This window comes from Rosa rugosa, chromosome 5 (genome assembly GCF_958449725.1).
Source record: "Rosa rugosa chromosome 5, drRosRugo1.1, whole genome shotgun sequence".
Classification (NCBI taxonomy): Eukaryota; Viridiplantae; Streptophyta; class Magnoliopsida; order Rosales; family Rosaceae; genus Rosa; species Rosa rugosa.
The window spans coordinates 25,855,809-25,876,847 of NC_084824.1; the positions used below are offsets into that span (position 1 = coordinate 25,855,809).

Here is a 21,039-nt window from a genome sequence, read left to right on the forward strand (position 1 = left end):
CGCCGTCCGAGCTAGCTAGCGGAGGAAACTCGGCGGATTTGGGCGGAGAGGAGCCGCTGGCTAAGTTCGGCGGTGGAGCCCTTCCGGCGGTGTCCGCTTGACGGAGGAAGGTCGGGAGTTGGGCCTGCTAGCCTAGCGAAAAAAGGAGCTGCTGATGGTGTTTAGCGGTGGAAGGTTGGTGGTGACGGAGCTTCGCTGGCGGTGGTGGCTGGCGGAACTGCAGGTGTGCAGCGGAACATGGTGAGTTGGGCGGTGGTGTGCCGCCGGTGACTGGATTTGGCCGCTGATGGTTGAGCAGTAGAGCTCGCTGGCGGTATAGCTAGATAGCGGGGCCGGTGGAGCTAATGCTTGACGTGGCAGGGCTGCAGCGGGGCGGAGCGGAGCTGTGGTGCGCCTGCGAAGTGCGCCTGCGAAGGCTGCGTTGCGGAGTGTGCGTGTGCAGCGGAGGAGTAGCCTTTGGCGCGCATGCAAATTTTGAAACTGGACATGGGTGCCCAGAGTAAATCCAAATATTTTTTTTTTTTTTTTTTTTTTTTTTTTTTTGTAGTTGGCGTTGACCTTCATGGGTTGGGCGTTGACCGAAAGTGTGACCAAGCCTGATGGGCGTTGACTAGCTCCGCCGGGCGTTGACCAACCTTGCTGGGCGTTGACCAAGCATTGCCGACCGATATGTTGGTGTTTTGAGCAATTTCTGCAAATTTTGACCACTCCTTGGGCGTTGACTACGTGTTGACCGGCGTTGACCAGTGTTGACCGGCCCACAAAGTGCAAATTTCTGCACATTCTGCTCTAGTTGCCGCCAAGAAACATTAATTCGAACATAAACTCAAAGAAGGGAGGAATTTCTTCAAGTTCCGCTAAGCAGACTTAGCTCATGGAAGGTGACGAAGCCAATTGTTGGCTTCCCACAGACGGCGCCAATGTTAATGCTTTAATCCGTTGGGGATCTAATTAACGATAAGTAAAGAGAGAGAGAGAGAAACACAAGAAGTATAGTGGTTCGCCTCCGCATGAGCGGGAGACTACGTCCACTTGAATGTGTACTAGTGTGTCGAGCCTTGCGGCCCAACGAGATTACAAGGGATGTAATGGGATGTTGAGTTGTGGGAGGGGGGCATTCCTTTTATAAGTGAAGGAAGCCATCTCCTTTACTTGTTCTTCGATGTGGGACAAGTATCCACATAGTTCTAGTATAGAAAGCTTAGAAGCATGTAGAAAGCTATGTTGTGGAGGCATCTTGGCAAGGGCGGGAAGGTGGCTTCCCGGTGGCGGATTTGCGACTTCCGGATACCGCCGCGTAGCCTGAACATAAGGCTACAAGATGAAAGTCTTGGTTGGGCCTTGCCATGTCTTGTGGATGTCCCAAAGTGGGTGTTACTTATGCTTGGTAACGTAGTAAATACTCCATATTATTGGAGGTATGTACAAGTCCCCGAAGTCCCCAAGTAAGAGGAGCTTCTTGGTTGGGGAGTTATAACCACGAAGTCATTAAGCATAAGTAACCGGGCGGTACGGAGCCCCTACACCATACATGTAGACATCTCCCCCTAATGTCAACATCTCCCCCCGATGACTACGGTCATGGGAGTTCGGATAACTTCCGCAAATGATACTACCAACATGTTTCTCGAAAGTGGAATTTAGGCAATGACTTAGTGAGTAAGTCTGCCATATTGTCCTCAAATTGAACCTAGTTCACTTTGATCTTGAGGAGAGTTTGTTGTTGTTGCTGATTATACTTGGTGTTGTCGCTTTTGATGTAGCCTTGCTTCACTTATTCAAAATAAGCAGCATTATCCTAAATGCTCTTAGGCTCATCTGTGGTAGACTTCAAACCACAATTGTTTGAACATGTGTAACTATGGATCCAATCCATATATATATATATTCACGAACCACTTCGTGAAGAGCAATAATCTATGCATTATTCAAAGATATAGCGACTAGGGTCTATTCTGTAGACTTCCAAGATATTGCGGTCTTTACCCATGGTGAACACTTAACCAGTTTAGGAATGACATTTGTGTGGGTCAGAGAGATACCCAACATCTGCAAAACCTTCCAAAACACATGTTGTTTTGAGATGGGGATAGTGGACGCAGGCCAGTGTTGGCGGCGTTCCTGGTGTGTGATGGGTCCGAATCCATCGTCTCTCTGTAGGGATAGAACAAGCCCATATCAATCGTACATCTCAAGTACCGAAAGATATCTTTTACACCAATCCAATGGCGTCGCGTTGGCGCAAAGCTATACCTAGCTAACAAGTTCACAACATATGAGATGTCCGGTCTTGTGCATTGGGGTAAGTACAATAATGCGCCTATTGTACTTAAGTAAGACACTTCTGCCTCTAGCACATCTTCGTCATCATCCTTTAGACGAAGAGGATCATTTTCAGGATCAAGACTACGGACGATCATAGGGATGCTTGAAGGTTTGACCTTTGTCAAAATGCCTAAGCATATATCAACACTGTGCTCAAGTTCCCAACTGAGGCATAATTGTGTTCTCCCAAAATCCTTCATCTCAAACTCGGATTTCAAGTGTTCAGCGGTTTACCTTAACTCTTTAAGGGCTTCCAATGAAACTCATGTCCAACATGAACCGCGATAGAATCCGAAACTTGTTATGGAAACGAGCGGGCATATCCCTTCCCAATCAAGTAGTCACTTTAGTGAGCGTTTCAACCTCATTGTAAACGCACTCCATGGTCTAGAGCCATTTGACTTGGGTAAATGAAGTTCACCATGAACCTTCATGTATATTCCGTATCTAGATCCCCATAAAGATACGTAGTGATTGCATTTGTAAGCTGCATGTTCAGTTATTCGGAAACTACCAAACTGACAGGGTAGTTGTGGCGACCCGGAGACAGGATTACCACAGCGCCGCCTCCCCAAGGAACCCTACACTCGCAACACTTGGAGTAAGTGTTTTGGGTCTAGAATTCCTCAAAGAGACAAGGCCTTTAGGTTGGAAAACAAGAACTCTATAAGCCCAAAATTCTTAGGCTCGTATAGTGGGCTTGGCTCGTAACCACAAGATTACGAACTAGGCGAGGAAGAGGAAAGGAAGGTGGTGTTGTGTTGAGTTTAGAACCTACGTCATTTTTTAGTTCTTAGCCCAAGTTTACATTAGGTTCATTGAATGGTAATTTACGTTAGTCTTCTAGGTCTAGCCCACTAGGACCAAAACTCAAATGGAGGTTCTAACTCTAGGGTTCCACTTTGGTGGTAGACAATCACACGCATCATCAACCATACATAACGTTACAAAAATTTAACGAAATCAAACAAGCCAAATAAAATAAACTTTAAACAAAACAAATTTTGGCCTCCAAGGATTATCCTTCGTACCCAAGCTTCGACAACAACAGCCTGCAAAACAAACTAAAGTAGGAGTTAGGCTCCTACATCCAGTCATTGCCCATGCCCACCCCCATATCTAAGTTTAAAAATATGAGTTATCGTTTTGAGAAAAAGTAATAGATAAAAACCGGTTTGCGATTCCACGTGATCGTCACCACGTAACTACAATCCCACGGCAATTGATCTTCTTCCACAACTTTCATCATAACCGTCCATCTAGCCAATCACTTTCCGGAATTCAATAATCACAAGGCTAGAGACAAAGGGGGTAATTCAATAACAAGGGCATGGTGCACACTGCCCACCACCGGTGGCTCAAGGAGGAACTGACCTCTCCTTACATCCCCATCAATTGCCAACACATCAATCCAATCCACACAAACCATTTCAAGTTGTAAAAACAGATAATTTCCAAAACATGCAAGAGGCCTCATATAAAACATAGTATATGCAAGAAAAGCATAGATAGAGTTAAATGCATCCCCTACCTGGAACTCGAGCTTTCTCTTGCAGCACTTGGCCTCAATGCAACCTTATAGCGACCACCAACTTCACAAGATTCCACCACAGTATCGAGCCTAGATCAATAAGCGACATTAATAACGATAAACTAGGCTAGCTATTCACACGCAATACTCTCCAAGGAGAACCTTTCCTTTAACCTAATTGACTAGCTAATAACCAGACCATTTGGGCACTAAGGGAGAGTTGGTTTTTCAGGAAAAAGTGGCAAAAACACCTTTCGAAGATAAGTTGTCAAAAGCTGGGAAACAGAGTATAAGTAGGAACTGTTAATGGCCAAGGAAAAGGGTTCAAAGCACTTGAGACAAATTCTTGGGAAATTTTGAAAGAAGGATGGCTTGACAACCAACTCAGTAAGATTGAAATGGTTAATGAATTTCAAGTGAAACCAAACAAAGAGTAAAGGTTTTAAAGGCTAAAGTAAAACAATGTGCAGATTCTGTCCAGAAATACCAGCTTCTATACACCTTCTTCAAAAATTCATAACTAATTCTAGAAAAATTCTTTTGAGTTGATTCAAAATCCGGAATGTTCATCTATGTGTCTAATATATTTCTCTCGAAGAAACTGATCCCAAATTCCGAGTGGTTTAGCACCAGTTTTGAAATAAATGCAACTGGGTTAGAATGTACCGAAAAGTGAAAAACTGCAGAAAGTTGCTCTTTTGCTCAAAGTTCTTTAATTTGGTACCCAATATGGCCAGTCGAAGCTAACCCCACACACTTAAGAGGCATGTCTAATGCTCCTAATGATCTATAGCTCAAGTTACTTTCTAATACTATATGGGCAGGTGCTGTAGCTCGATGACATAATGCATTGAAACATGATATTTGGACAGCTACAAACAACAAATAACATTTGAACCAAATACGATTCTAATACTCAAGGTGCAGCCATGACCTAGCAGAATCCCTAGACATTAGAATGGATGAGAAATCAAAATTAAGGCAGCAAGATACCAACAACAGCAGTGACAAGTTCATAATCTTCAAGAATTCGTAATAACAACCAAAAATATATAGAGTTTTATGGAAAAAATGATACTCACCAAAGACTAATAAAAAAGGTGAGTTTCTCTTGAGGATTTCAACAGGAAAGAGAGCTGAGGGAGCTGATTGGATCGAGCCCAGTTGCAGGTCAAGAAATTTGCTCCATCTCGAACATGCAGAGTGAAACAGAAACTTATCAATATGTGGAAGAGTTGTTTTGAATGTATTGAGCCTAAATTCGAGGAAAGAAAGGGGAACTTGATGGTTCCAGAATCTTCCCAAGTGTTTGTATCAGTCTCAAGTAAGATGTGAGGGATTCGGGTAGAGCAAGAGAGGGAATTCAAGCAGAAATCCGGAACAGGCTCGCTTCCGAACAGCTTCTTCTTTGAGGGGTGTACAGGTCTCAAATCGACTCCGATGGAGCTGAAATTTGGAGGCTAGATAGAGGAGACATAGGCGAACAACTTTGTTGAAGAAAGTTTTTTGATCGGAGGTCCCTAACTAGGAATTTAGAGGCATGCAAACACACTGATGTGCCCAGCAAAGAGAGAAAGGGCGAGAAGAGGAGGGTGGACGACAGTCTCTGGTTTGGGACTCTCCCTTTTGAATATCTGGAGTGATGTTCTTGGAGGAGTGACCATATGCATGCTGGGAACGTGGAAGGGAGGAGCTGAACAGTTCCCTCTGCCCAATTTGACGAGAACGTGAAAGTGAAGGAAAGACTTGGGCTTTCCGGCTTTGTATAGGTAGAAGCAAGCTCAATGCGCGGGCAGAAAAGGGTTTGGATCAACTAAGGCATGTGATAGGAAAAATAGGGTGTAAAAACCAATATGATGTAAAAGTTGAACAAATAAATAAAAGAAAACTCAAAAATTAAAAATGTTGGCAAGACTAAATAAGAATTGGGCCTTACCAAACTTGTATGTAGATAAAAAAAAATGGCAAGGTAAGTTTGGTCGGAATTTTGCTCGAGTTTGAAAAATATAAGGAGTAAATAAATTATGCTTTTGAAAGTCGGTGAGATGGTTGACGAGTAAGCGTCGGGTAAGGCGAGTAGGAATTCAACCAATGGGTAAGGAATAAGGTAAAACGAGAAATCGTAAATGCACGCACAAATATATTTCAAAATTATGCAAAGATGTCATTATGAGCTACAAGGACCATATTGGATCAAGGGAGATGTTCGGGTCAAATAAAGCAGCAGCAGCCATGGCATTGGGAAGATCATGGCTCCATATACGACTTGCACCCAAATTATAACCCATTTTTGCTAAGGAATCAACAACAAAGTTGACTTCTCTAGAGATGTGATTAAAACTTGATATCTCCAAAACATGTAGAAAACTTTCTAATGTCTCCAATGAGAAACTTGAGCCTCCAAAGAATAGAAAATTGACCAGGTAATGCAATTGAAAAGAGTTTATGAGTCACCTTCCACTTGGACTTTTTTTAACACCACTTCGTTAGGCTTGACAAAGACCATCACAAAGAGCAAGACTTTCAGCGAGCAAGACATTAATAATACTCAAAATTTTTGAGCTTGCTACTAAAGAAGTACCGTTAGAATCTCCGATAATTAAACAGAGAGCAGCTTTGTTGCTGCGGATAACATAACCATTGCGGATGACATCGCCTTGACTATGTTTATACGATTATCCGGTAAACTATTTTAAGAAAAGATTCTAACAGGCATTATACATATATCTAAAGCCCCTAGCACTGTTCATTCCATGTCGAAATGAAGTGGCAGTTTTACCCTTCTGTTTTCTTTTAATTACAGGCTGCCATCCATCTATAATCTTCTATAATTTTCTTCTATAATCTTCTATTTCCTCAATTACAGGTGGCCATTGTTGTTAATAAAAACTGAAAAGAAACAAGACAGTCACAGTTGGGGGCAAAGTGACCATTTTCTCTATCCTTAAATCTTCTCTAATTTTCATTTCTTTAAATTTTACATTTACCTATATGGAGTAAATTCATATGACTTCATCCACAGAGCTAGCGTGAGGGACAAAAGAAAGAGCCATAGCTTTGGGTTATAGAGAAAAATCATCTATTAGTTTGTGGCTTTTGTTCTTGTCCCTGACAATTGGTATTATTTATACTAAAATTTGCACTGTTTTTTTTATCCCATTCTACCTCTGATCTCTTATCTACTACAGTACTACTCAGGTACGCAGCGAAGGGTCGCTTTCTTTCATCGTAAATCATCGATGAAAAAAACCAAAGTTTCCCACAGCCACCGACCATCGAACACTGACATCCCTCCAAACCAAGAACACTGACATCCCTCCAAACCAAGAAGACGAAGTAGAAGAAGAGCATCACATTCTCCGACTGCCAAACCGCATAGTGCTGGAGTTCTTCTGCAAAATCCCAACGAAATGGCTCGCCCAATGCAAGTGTGTATGCAAGTCTTGGCGCCGGTTGCTTTCCGACCCTCATTTCACCAAAAGCCTCCTTTCACGAACACCCACTTACCTTCTGCTCCGAGACACTTGTTATCTCAAGAGCCTCGTCATTTTCGACTTCGAAAAGGCATCCGACAGAAATATGTTCGAGTTCTGGGACAGGCCGAAAACCGAAGACGACTGCTTGACCAAGCTTTCTGGAGACCGCAATGCTCTCATTTCCGGCCAGGTCATCGGTTCATGCAATGGATTCCTCTGCATATACAATGACTGGCCTAATCCTTGGCGTCTTTACATTTACAATCCCATTACTGGTGAGTCTCTGACTCTTCCAACGCCTGAAATGAAATGCTCCTTTTTTTGTGGCTTAGGGTATAGTCCTATCAGTGATGTGTACAAGATAGTCATGTTTAAGTATCCGAGTGAAGGTCCTACTAATAAAAGGGAGGTGAAGGTCATGACTGTTGGCTCTGGGGTTTGGAGAACCATTGGGGATTTGGGGTTTAATGTTTTAGGGGATGCTGATTCAAAGGGGGTGTATCTTAATGGATTTCTTCACTGGATTGGTGAGTCTTGCAAGGATTCGGTTTCGATATTTGCCTTTGATGTCGAAAATGAGCGCTTCCAAGAGTTGCCACCACATCCTAGTGCTTTAAAAATCAAAACCGTTGAAATCTTCAACGGTTGGCTGTCCATATTTCTTCGCAGAAGAGGTGTCATCAGTGTTTGGGTCATGAAGGATTATGGTGTTGAGGGGTCTTGGACCAAAGAGCTTGAAATTGAAAAGGCAAGTGATTCTCGAGTCTTGATGTCTACAAACAAGGGGCAAGTGTTGATGTTACGTGATTGGGAAATTCATACTTATGATCTTGGAACAAAGAGGTATAAATGGGTTCCTGTCAATGGATTACCATTAGTGTTTCAAGAAATTGCACATACTCCAAGCTTTGTTTTGCTGAAAGACATCATCAAGGGTTAGAACCAAAGGTAATATATTCAAGTAATTTAATTACTGATTACTGATGGGTCGCTTTGGTGCAATTATGTTTACTTTGCCAACTAATTGCAGATTATTTATCTTGGTCTTAACTTGTCTCCCTTCAATTTTGATTACTTCTTTTTTCCAAGTTTTGTTATTACTGAGATAAGTGGCAAGCCCCTTCTAAATTTTGTGCTGTAGGAGAGTTGGCTATTCCCATTCTCTTTTAAATCAGACGTTGGTGTGTATCACTAATATATTTAGTTGGACTATCATCTTTTTCGTCTTGTGATACTAACTGATGGATATTTGTACTAATGATATTTATATTATTAATCACTGGTATTTCAAAATAATATTTTATTTTTGTTTTGTGTCTGTATTATGGAAGTTGACTCAGCCAAAAAGACTTTCATTTGCCAGGTTCTAGCCAAATATCATATGTTCCATGAGTAGGAACTAATCAAAAGTTAAAAGATTCTTTTTTTTTTTTTTACCAATATTTGAACAATGGACTGGTTGATAATTCTACTCAAGGGAATGTGAAACTTACCAGCATTGCTTCAATTTCTTTAATTATTTTGAGCACTTGTTCTATTGAGAAGATGATTGACTATTAGTCAGAAATATTTTAAGTATCGAGGTCTTGGTCATGCTATAGTTGCTGTGATGTTTTTCCGTTGCAAAAGCTTGTAGATTTAGATTATGTTTAGGTACACTGGTTTGTTATTTTCACTAGTTTGGTATGATGTTAGATTTGGTGTAAATCTGCTTTGAGGCAGGAATGAAGCATTTGTGATGTGCATTGATTTAAATATCTTTTAGCTAATATTTTGGGTATTTTGGGATCCAAAGAAATCTCGATGAGCAGGAAGTAGGTGAGCTTGTAGCATTCTCCTTTCAGATTTAGATATGAGATTTGGAGGCTGGAGTCTTTTCTTGTAAATCTTTTTCAAAGCTTTTGTTGGGGAACTCTATTTTTCTCTTAACATGTTCCCTTGTAATATGGAATGCTAAAAGTACTCTCGTCTAGAGTGTCAGTTAGTTATCAGGTAGTTCAGAGAAGGTGAATGTCATGTTATCTTTTCCGCACTGGTTTCTTATGTGTAAGGATGCTGAGGGTAAGGATGCTGAGGAAAGTAATGATCAGTTTTTCCTTTAGTGACCAGTTTCCTAATATTTATGGTTACATATATATAGGGAAGCGAGTTTAAAATGGGATTCTCTTGTTTTATGTAATTCATTACTTCTCTTGGAGTAAAAATAAGGGCTGTGGATTTTGGGAAATGTGGTCTGTTGACAATCTTCTGGGTTATGTGCATACAAAGGAATAGCCGAATAGGAGGGCATTTGATAATGGGATGGGTCAGATGGTAGATCAGTAATGAGTGTCTGTTTTGGGCTTCATTGTGGGCCATTGTATCTATAGATTTCAGGAAGTCTTTTTTTCTGCTGTTTTTGGGAACTTCTGTTTAGGTTCTATAGTTTTTGCCTTCTTCATTGTTATGTATAGTTTTTGTATCTTTAATAATAGTTTCGTTTCTCATAAGAGAAAAAAAAAAGTTTTATGCATTGGTAAATTTTGTCATAGTGATAATGATATTGCCATAGTTTCAAGGGAGAGACCCTGTTTTAGTGATGTTATGCAGTTTGCATTCATGTTATGGGTCGGTGATTTTCTCTTATTAACTACTGCATATTGTTTAATCTGATTTCAGGAATTGATGTGCTATACTGAGGCATCTAATGAGCTTCAGAAGAAACATTACGCTGTCAACTCAATATTCTGTGGGACAAGAACTATCATTGAAGCATTCCTTTTGCTTCTTTTGTTACGGTTTACCCTCCCTTTCTTGTTTAGGCCTTTGCTATTAGGAGGGTCCTTCGTGCTCTGAGTGTTTTTTTTTTTTTTTTTTTTTTTTTTTTTTTGACTTTGTCAAGGGGAACCCAAAGGCTTCCTAGGATCAAGATAAACCCCTTCGTGCTCTGAGTTATTTTGTTTTTTAAGATGTTGAATCCTACTTCTACTATGAATGAATTAATTCTATTTTTACAAGTTTCGTTCTTTTTCATGTTACAGAATAACTGCTAATTTATTTGATTCTATTGTTGGTAATGGTTTTTTTTGGTAGGATTGGAACTAGGGGTCATCATGGTCGGACAAGGGCCGACCCTACTCTAAATTTTAGAGCTTAGGGTCAGGTCGGGTAGGGCCGGGCCTAATCAAAGTCAACGAAATTTAGGGTCATAGCTTAAATATGCTAAGCCTTATCCACTTGAAAGGCTCGAGCCGTTAGGGCTGAAAGGGTCGGGTCGGGCCGGCCTTCGGATAGGGCCAAAAAGGGCCTTATTTTGTTTAACGAAAAGAAATGCATGATTTTTACTTTTTTTTCTCAAAATGTAACTCAATGGTTATATAGGTAATCTAAGAATTTCTTTTTTTAATTATATTTAATAGGGTAGTCTAGTGACCCTAAATTTGATACTTGGACCTCTAACTTTTTTTAATTATTAATAGATTTTGTCAAGTCATATGAAAAGAAATAAGGACAAAGACAGAAAAATAGGAAAAAAAAAAAAAACGCTTCTTGTTTTAGGGAATCAGAAATTGAGAGAAAATTGCTGTGTATTCTCATTGATAATAGAGGTCTCTTTATATAGAGGATTACAATGCATAGAGTCTGAATCATACAAGGAAAGATAATCTCTAGATTCTTCTAATTAAACCCTATTACCACTAGGTCAAGTAACCTAGAGTTTAGGCCAAGTAACCTAGAGTTTAGGCCAAACACAAATTAGGGTTTTACTTGAACACTCCCTCTTGTGTTGCCCAAACGCGGTGCTTCTCTCGTTGCCTCGCTAAAAACCTTGCCGAGTAACAAAAACCCAGTGGGACAAAAATAACCTCGGTCGAAGGGGAAAAAGAGCACAACACACCTTTCACGCTTCGAGACGAACATGTAGACATCTCCCCCTGATGACTGCGATCATGGGAGTTCAGATAATTTCCACATGCCAATTCTTGCCACATGTTTCTTGAACGTGGATTTAGGCAATGACTTAGTAAACAAGTCTGCCACATTGTCTTCAGATCGAACCTAGTTCACTTTGATCTTGAGGAGCTTCTGTTGTTGCTGATTGTAGAAGAATTTAGGTGATATGTGCTTGGTGTTGTCGCCTTTGATGTAGCCTTGCTTCATTTGTTCAATGCAAGCAGCATTATCCTCATAAATGTTCGTTGGCTCATCTGTGGTAGACTTCAGACCACAATTGCTTCGAACATGCGTAACTATGGATCGAAGCCATATACATTCACGAACTGCTTCGTGAAGAGCAATAATCTCTTCATGATTCGAAGAGGTAGCGACTAAGGTCTGCTTTGTAAACCTCTAAGATATCGCTGTCTTTCCCATGGTGAAAACATAACCAGTTTGGGAGTGACCTTTGTGTGGGTCAGAGAGGTACCCAGCATCAGCAAAACCTTCCAAAACACTTATATCGTTTTAGGATGGGGAGAGGGGATGCAGTCCACCATGTGTGGCGTCCCTAGCACTTGATGGGTCCGAATCCATCTTCTCTTTGTAGGGATAGAACAAGCCCATATCAATCGTACCACTTAGGTATCGAAAGATATCTTTAACACCAGTCCAATGGCGTCGTGTTGGCGCAGAGCTATATCTAGCTAGCAAGTTCACAGCGAATGAGATGTCCGGTCTTGTGCATTGTGCTAAGTTCAATACTGCGCCTATTTCACTTAGGTATGGCACTTCTTCACCATCATCTTTTGGACGAAATGGATCCTTCTTTGGATCACGACTACGAACGACCATTGGGGTGCTTGAAAGCTTAATCTTGTCAGTGTTGAAACGCCTAAGCATCTTTTGGGTATAAGTTGATTGATGAATCAGGATACCATCTCTACGGTGCTCAAGTTCCAAACCGAGGCAAAACCGTGTTTTCCCAAGATCTTTCATCTCAAACTCGGATTTCAAGTGTTCAGCGGTTTCCCTTAACTCTTTAAGGGTACCAATTATATTCATGTCATCGACATAAAGCGCTACTATTGCAAATCCGGAACTTGTCCTTTTTATGAACACACATGGGCATAGTTCATTGTTGACATATCCCTTACCAATCAAGTAGTCACTTAGACGGTTATACCACATCCGCCCGGATTGTTTCAATCCATATAGTGAGCGTTTCAATCTAATCGCAAACGCGCTCCGTGGTTTAGAGCTACTTGATTTGGGTAACTGAAGTCCATCTGGGACCTTCATGTATATTTCTGTATCTAGATTCCCATATAGATACGCAGTAACCACATCCATAAGCTGCATGTTCAGTTTTTCAGAAACTACCAAACTGACAAGGTAGCGGAACTTTCTGACGTCCATTACGGGAGAATAGGTCTCTTCATAGTCGATTCCAAGGCGTTGTGAGAAGCCTTGCGCCACAAGGCGAGCTTTGTATCGTACAATCTCTTTTCTCTCATTACGCTTTCTAACGAATACCCATTTGTGACCAACTGGTTTGGTGTTGGGCGGTATTGGTACAACTTTGCCAAATACCTTTCTTTTCGCTAGAGAATCAAGTTATGCCTGGATCGCATCTTTCCATTTTGGCCAATCAGCTCTACGTTGGCATTCATCAACGGAGCGTGGTTCGATGTCATCGGTCTCAATAATCTCACGCGCCACTGAATACGCGAATATATCATCAATGATGATGGAGCTTCTTTCCCACGTCCCATGTACACTAGTGTAATTTACAGAGATCTCTACGTTCTCAGGAATAGGTTCTGACATTGAGGCGTCCCCCAATGATGTCTCTTGGACATAAACATAATCTGGAACATTCTCATGGGATGGATTTTGAGTATTGATGATCAAAGAATTTATTTGTGCCTCATTCGCTCTCTTTCTAGGGCTAGAATCCTTCGAACCAATCGGTCTACCGCGCTTCCTTGCGGGACCTGCGGCCGTAGACGCCACATCATTGCCATTCTGGGCAATGATGCCATTTCCTGGTGTCACAAGAGTGGTGTGATGTCCAGTATTCGGGACATCAATCCTTGCAGGCATGTTTGCAGCAGGTATGTGTGATCTCGTCACTTTGGCAACATCAGTAAACACATCAGGCAGAGTGTCTGCTACGTTCTGGAGCTCGATTATTCATCACACTTCGAGTTTGGACTGTGCGGTATGGGGATCGAGATGAGACATAGTGGGGACAGACCACGACAATTCCTGTCGTTCCTGTTGAACATCTGTGTTCTTATCTCCCCCTAACGATGGGAAGACTGTGTCATCAAAGTGACAATCCGTAAATCTAGCGGTAAAGAGATCGTCTGTCAAGGGTTCAAGGTAGCGGACGATAGTTGGAGAGATTCATATCCAACATAAATGCCCATTCGTCGTTGTGGACCCATCTTAGTACACTGTGGCGGCGTAATAGGCACATAAATGCAATATTGCATATCCCCAAGCAGAAACAGGGAGATTGGTGTGCATAACCAATGTCCGTGCTATCATCTGTAGTCGTTTGATAGCGAGACCATTTTGGGTATGAACATGGGGAACTGGATGCTCTACATCAATCCCTAGTGACATGCAATAGTCATCGAATGTTTTTGATGTAAACTCCCCAGCATTATCAAGTCGAATTGACTTAATAGGATGGTCAGGGTAGTGAGCCCGTAGACGGATAATCTGGGCGAGGAGTTTAGCATAAGCAGCATTTCGAGTGGACAACAACGCGACATGTGACCAGCGTGTCGACGCATCAACCAATACCATAAAGTATTTAAAAGGTCCGCATGATGGTTGAATTGGTCCACAGATATCCCCTTGGATTCTCTGTAAGAACGGATGAGTATTTTAGGATCCTTTGTGTAGGATGGTCTCGGTCCTAATTTCCCGAAGGAACAGGCTCTGCAAAACGAGCGAGGGGCCTTAGAAGCAACCAATGAGGATTTTGGTTGGGCCTGAGCGTCTGTAGCGCTATTAGAAGCAAAATGTGTGACTACATCTCCCATCATGGCTTTGGAGCCATGGGAATTAGTATGTATGGCGTCATGGCCATTGGGAGGAATAACCATGGCGTCATGCTCATGGTTGGCGCCATTTATGGCGTCGTCACAAGGGACTTGGGCGGCCCTATGGCATCCCAAGACAGCTGCAGCGCCAGATGCTGCGGTGGCTGCTGTCTTACTAAGTCCTGGAATCAATTTTCGATTCTTGCTTCTTCTCACTCTGAAGAATGGATGTCCGTGTGAAGTCTTTAGTATATGGAGCATCATATCACGACCAAGATGTCCTAGTCGGTCATGCCAAAGCCAGTATGTGTCAGAATCCAAGAGATCTTCTCTTATGACATTATTGGATTCAATTGGTCGAATTGTAGTGACATAAAGTCCGATCTTCTCTTATGACATTATTGGATTCAATTGGTCGAATTGTAGTGACATAAAGTCCACTAGACTGACACATAAGCTTCTCTAAGATGCGCTTCCGTCCACAATCATTAGAGGTAATGCAAATGAACTCTTTTCCATTCTCATTATGCGTTTCCGCATGGAATCCGTTGGCTCTTATATCTCTTTGAAGCTCAATAAGGTTCGATTTGCCTTAGGAGTGTAGAGAGCTTCAGTGACTTTAATCAAGGTGTCATTTGGCAATAGGAATTGGGCGATTCCATGTCCTTGAACTAAACCTGCTGGCCCAGCCATCGTAGTCACAGAGGAATGTGTAGGCAACATCTCTAAGAATAATTTCCTATGGCGTAGAATGGTGTACGTAGTCGCACTATCCGCAAGACATTGTAGTTCTCCAGAATCCATTCCTAAAAGAAAAGCTCGTAATTAAAAAAAGGAGTCATAAAGAAAAGAACTCAACTTTTATTAATAAGCCAAACGGAATTACATCATCGTTTCTTTAACCAAAGAAAATCTAATCCAATAGACTAGCTAATGCAAAACAATGGCGGTCATCCAACTCCTTTCGGTAATTCCAATGTAAATATGACCAGGTGAGTAGAGAGATGTCGGTGGAGCAAAGCTCGCTTAAGTACCACTTATCTCAAAACCTTCCTAGACATCACACTTACATTGAGTTCGCCTACTTTGAAGAAAGATTAAACCATTGGCATCTACTAAAAATAATATGGCAATTGCCTACATCTCTTGGAAAATAAAAAGACTTAATCAAAATCGCCAGTTTCTGGGTCTTGATCCTTGAAGTCTTCCACCCTTAGATCGAGATCGCCATCTTGATCTTCTTGTTCCATGTAATTTGCCTCCCTTGCTTCACGATACATCTTGTATGTGTTTGCAACATTCTGGGATGTTTTACACGCTCTTGCCCAATGTCCTGGTAGTCCACACCTGAGACAAGCATCATTATGGTCAGGCTCCCTTGATCGAGGCATTTTAGGAGCGCCTTGTTGAAGGTTATTGCCTTTGGTGGCGTCACCACCATAACCAGAGGCTTGGCCTCTCTCTCTCTCACACGTTTACCTCCACGGTTCTGTGCACGCCTATCTTGGCGGTTTCCTTCCTCTTTAGGGCGAGAATATGGACCAGAAAGTCTAGAATTATCCCTACTCCTTGGGTTTCACTCCTTGCTTCCTCCCTTGGAGGCGCGACTATAATTAGACTCCGGAATTGACTTGGTTCCCACGGGTCTAGAGTTATAGTTCTTCACAAGTATGTTGTCGTGCTTTTCAGCTACGTTCATGGCACCAATTAGCTCATGAAATCTTGTGATGCGTCTAGCATTGACATCAATCCGATAGTTCTTGGCTATCATCAATGCAGAGACGGGGAAGGTGGAGAGAGTCTTCTCGATCAACATCGTATCAGTGATTTTCTGCCCACATAATTCCATCAAAGACTTGATACGAAGTGCTTCCGAATTGTAGTCTAGTACAGACTTGAAATCACAGAAGCGGAGGCTATGCCCTCTCACTTCTAAGTCTGGAAGCAGGGAGTCACGAATGTTGCCAAAACACTGCTCGAGTTCTACCCATAGTTTTCTTGGGTCTTCCTCATTGAGGTACTCATTTTGGAGCACGTCATTCATGTGCCTTGTCATGAGAATAATGGCTTTTGCTTCATTAGCCTCTCTCGTAGCTCTATTTGCTTCAAAAGCAGCAGCTTGTTGAGGAGTAAGCATGTTCTGACTTGGCTCTTGGATCGTACTCAGGATCCCATCAGCCTTAAGATGCTGGTGCACATCGCGGACCCACTTGTGGTATCCTGCGCTTGTTGTCTCTAGTGGAGCGAAGCTCAACTTGTTCAGGTTACTCATCCTGAAAAACAACAAGAAAATAGGGTTAGTTTCGGAGAGAAAAAGGTTACCATGAAAGCAATAGAAATTTCTGAGCGTAGTCGCTTCCAAGAAATTAGGGTTTTTCCGAGCGTAGACGCTTCCAAGAAAAACCGATTCCAATAGGGATTTTGGATTAGATCGAAACAATGATGTATGTAGTCGATCGTTTTTCTTCTCAACAAACTCTAAGTTTGGAGGACTCTTCAAGCTCCAAGCTTGGAATGAGCACGAACCCCCATAGTTCGGCTTTTGGTCTCCCTTATGAAGAAGAAATGGGAGTAGAAGAAGGGAGGTTGCAAGTCCCCGATAAAAAGAAGAGAAATTGAATTTAAAAACTCTAAAAAAAACTGGAACTTTTAGAAAAAAAAAACCTCTAAATAGGTCGTCAGAAAATTTGGCCGGAAAAAGTCGCCCGCGGTGGTTGACATAGCTGCTGATGTGGCACCTTCTGCTGATGTGGCAGATCAGTTGCTGACGCAGCAGGGCTGACTGGATGCTGACGTGGGTGATGGCGCAGGGCTGACGTCAGTTGGCTTCAGGCTGCTGGGCTTCTGACTTTGGGCCGAGCTCCTGCTGTGCTTCTAGGCCTAGGGTTTCTTCTGCTGGGCCGGGCTACTTCAGTATTTTCTGGGCTGAGGCTGCGCAGGGCTGGCTGATGCAAGGGCTGAAGATGCAGCGCTTCTGATGGTCGGTCTAGACGTCTTTTGGCCGGTTCCGGGAATAATTTTTCCGGTTCTGGGGATCTGGGGTCAAGGTGCTTCTGATGGTGGAGTATGGATATCGGATGCAGAAGGGAAAGCTTTGAACCGGGTGGGGGAAAATCTATCACTTCCGGAGGCCGGTTTGGTGTATTTCCGCCGGTTCTGGACTCCTGGAACTAAGAGCTTCAAGGTGGGCTGCGAAGGTTTCTGGGATTTGGAGGCTACGAATTTAGGGTTTCAGGATTAGGGCGTCATGCTCATAACGTGTTTTAGGGAATCAGAAATTGAGAGAAAATTGCTGTATATTCTTATTGATAATAGGGGCCTCTTTATATAGAGGATTACAATGCATAGAGTCTGAATCATACAAGGAAAGATAATCTCTAGATTCTTCTAATTAAACCCTATTACCACTAGGTCAAGTAACCTAGAGTTTGGGCCAAACACAAATTAGGGTTTTACTTGAACACTTCTTACCTCTCCCAAATATAACATTCAATTAAATTGTTTTTTCTCTTTTCGGAATTTCCTTATATTGCCTATATAGTTTTATAATTTATCTAAAATAATTAAGTAAAAATAATAATTTCTATACATGGCCCACCATTCAATACAAAAATAAATTCAAAACAATCTGATTTGGAATTTCCTTAAACTAAATTTATTGAATATTATGATACAGTTATTACTTGATCTTCCAACCCAAAACCCTTGAAATCCATCTTTTCGCAAATTTAAAGGGATTCCAGGAACATATCAAGATCGAGAACCAACTCTCTAATTAATTTTGGTGGAGGAGAGACCTACTCATAAGAGAGCAATATTATGTTATTTTGATTCTTTCTTCTCATTATTGAAGATAGAGATAAAAAGTAGAGTAACAGATTGTTGTATCTCATGTTCAATGGTGTTTTGGTAAAAATAAGGAGGTCTACTATATATATATATATATATATATATATATATATATATATATATATATATATATATATATATATATATATATATTGGAATTAACGTAATAACATTTGTAAATATTAGTTATGTAATATTCAATTAACTATCCCTATAAATCTCCCAAAATTAATTGTTGTCTAACAAAGGAAACAAAAAGAAAAGAAAATAAAGCTTACGAAATCAATTACAAAGAGAGAGATAAGTTGTATGTTATAAAAAAATTTTAAAAAAAATTAAAAATAGAAAAAATAGAAAATTATTAGTCCCTAATTGGGCCGGCTCAAAGGGTCGGGCCGAGCTTAGACCTAACGGGAACGGACCATGCTTCATTTGCATGACCCATACCCGGTACTATTTGAGAAAGGGTCGGGCCAGCCAGCCCGAATGCAAGGGTCAGATCAGGCGGGCTTAGGGCGTGCTTAGGGTCGAAGGGCAAATGATGACCCCTAATTGGAGCCTAAAACACGTGGGCTAGGTTTGAAATATCTGTGATATTTCCGATATATTTCTCGATATCTCCCTTTTTTCGACGGCCTGATATATCTTAGGGGGTGCATATCTTATCTTCTACCGTTTCTGTGAAATTTCTTCGACATCGTCAAATATCCTCGATATATTAGATATTTGGGATATATCCCCGATAAAGTGAAGAAATATCTGTAAAATCTGATGAAAAAAAAAAACAAAAAATAGAAAAAACTCAGTAATTCTCTAAATCCAAATCTGTGTGAAGAGAGATATCCTCAAGACAAATCTGCGTGAGGAGAAATCCCCTCAAGGCGAATCTAGGTGGGTAGAAATATCCCCTCAAGGCGAATCTAGATGAGGAGAAATACCCTCAAGGCGAATCTAGGTGAGGAGTAATTCTCCAAATGCAAATCTGTGTGAGGAGAGATTTGGTACTATGTAGTCTGTGACTATGTCTGTAACTCTGTACTCTGTAGTTGAATAAAAGAAAGAAGATAAAGGTTCAATTATTCAAATGATGACTTTGCAGAAGGAACCATATATGGATGACAAGATGAGAACAGAGTACAGAGTATTGACTATGCATCTATAACTATCATGTTCATCACTTCAATTCGTACTATATGGGTCATCTGTCTTAGTCTGATTATTGCATTTTCGTAGACCAGCGAGTGGTTTTATTTCAACCACCTAGAGTCTCTTTTTGGATATAGATGAAATTGACATTCATATGTATTTATATGTAATTCTAATAAATTGACTCTTTCAAAAACGATATACTTTCTCCTATATCCCCGATATTTCCGTTATCTCCATTTTTCAAAGTTCCGATAGATATTTAAAACCTTGCACGTGGGAACCATTACCCCGTGCTCATAATTTAGGGGTCTTGAGCACATGCCCAAATTTGATCCAACATGAACCCACTTATTCCACTAACATATTTGTGTGCCCACTCACCCCATTTAAACCTAAAATGACAATTTTGCCTTCAACCTAATTAATAAACCACATCATGCCACTCCCTCTCATACCCTAACAGCAACGACACTGACACATTTCTCTCTCTCTCTCTCTCTTTCTCTCTCTCTCTCTCCAGACTGAAACGATCGACCTCAAAACGGCGAAAATTATGGCGGCCAAATCCCTCTGAGGCAGCCAAATCGAGGATTATCGGAATTGATTTCACATACTTTTCATTACATTTAACGTGATCGTGAATGGGGAGAGGCTGCTGATTGACATTGATTTCAGATTGGAGTTTGAGATTGCTTGACCTAGAAAGAGCGACGGCGCCACTGAGGCTGATGTACCCCTTGAGAAGCCCTAAAACGACGCCGCAACTCTCGGGGATGTTCTTGACACACATGACCAGCTAGCGACTGGGAATCAGCGCCGCTGGAAATAGCAGCCTTGAGAATTTCTCTGCGAATTTCCGATAGTAACCGTTCTCTGTCATCGTCCTCTCTGTGTTTGGGCTAGGGCTTCTTGCTCTCCTTCACTTCATTTGATTTGATTCTTCATGCTATGATGATTAAAGACTTTGGGGATCTTGTTACTGAGGCTTTCAAATATGAAAGGATGATTAAAGAAAGAATAGAGTTTCAAGACGAATTTTTATTGTCTACTGCAACTCTGATCGACGAAGAAGGAAGAAGATCTAGGTGCCCAGAGCATTTTACCAGTTGCCCAGTTTTTTTTTTTTTTAAGAAATCATTCTCAATAAACAATTTCCAACCTAACTTCTTAAAAATGCACCTGAAGTTTAACTGAACTGCTTTTTGAAATTTGTTTAACTGAACTGATTTTTGAAATTTGATACAAATGGGTAGACCTAAGATTCTATTTTGGTCGTAGCCCTTAGTTAAAATGATTTTTTTAGGAGACAATAAATACTTTTATTGACTTTTATTGCCCCCCAATAAAACCAAATAAACTTTTATTGTCCCCAATAAAAGGTTTTGAATATAGTTTCTTTGAACATCAGTTAAATTATAGTTTCTTTGAACATCAGTTCTTTAACCTTTCTTTGATCTTTATAAATAACTAAACTAGCACAGTTGTGATTGAAGAAGACAATATTCTCAACTTCTCTTATCTTCCTAAGACTACAATATATATGTTGCTATCTACATGCCGCTCTTTTGAAACCACCCATTCTTAAACAAAAGCTTTCATTTTCATCTTATGCTCTCAAAAATACGAATCCAAAAGAAAACGGAAAAAAAAAATGCCAATGCTAAACCAGATCTATTCCAATGGATGCAGTAATAGCCTCTGATATTCTCAAGGATGCCACCAAAGTCGTTGCCAA

At 41.1% G+C, this 21,039-nt stretch overlaps 1 protein-coding gene across 1 annotated transcript; it reads left to right on the forward strand.

The window, feature by feature from the left end:
- The first annotated feature begins 5,817 nt into the window (after window positions 1-5,817).
- On the forward strand, window positions 5,818-10,265 carry LOC133711439 (F-box/kelch-repeat protein At3g23880-like). Its single transcript, XM_062137565.1, has 5 exons — window positions 5,818-5,825; window positions 6,220-6,279; window positions 7,045-7,054; window positions 7,112-8,280; window positions 9,991-10,265. The coding sequence occupies exons 1-4, from the start codon at window positions 5,818-5,820 to the stop codon at window positions 8,270-8,272; spliced, it is 1,239 nt and encodes a 412-aa protein (XP_061993549.1). The 3' UTR covers window positions 8,273-8,280; window positions 9,991-10,265.
- The last annotated feature ends 10,774 nt before the right edge of the window (window positions 10,266-21,039 follow it).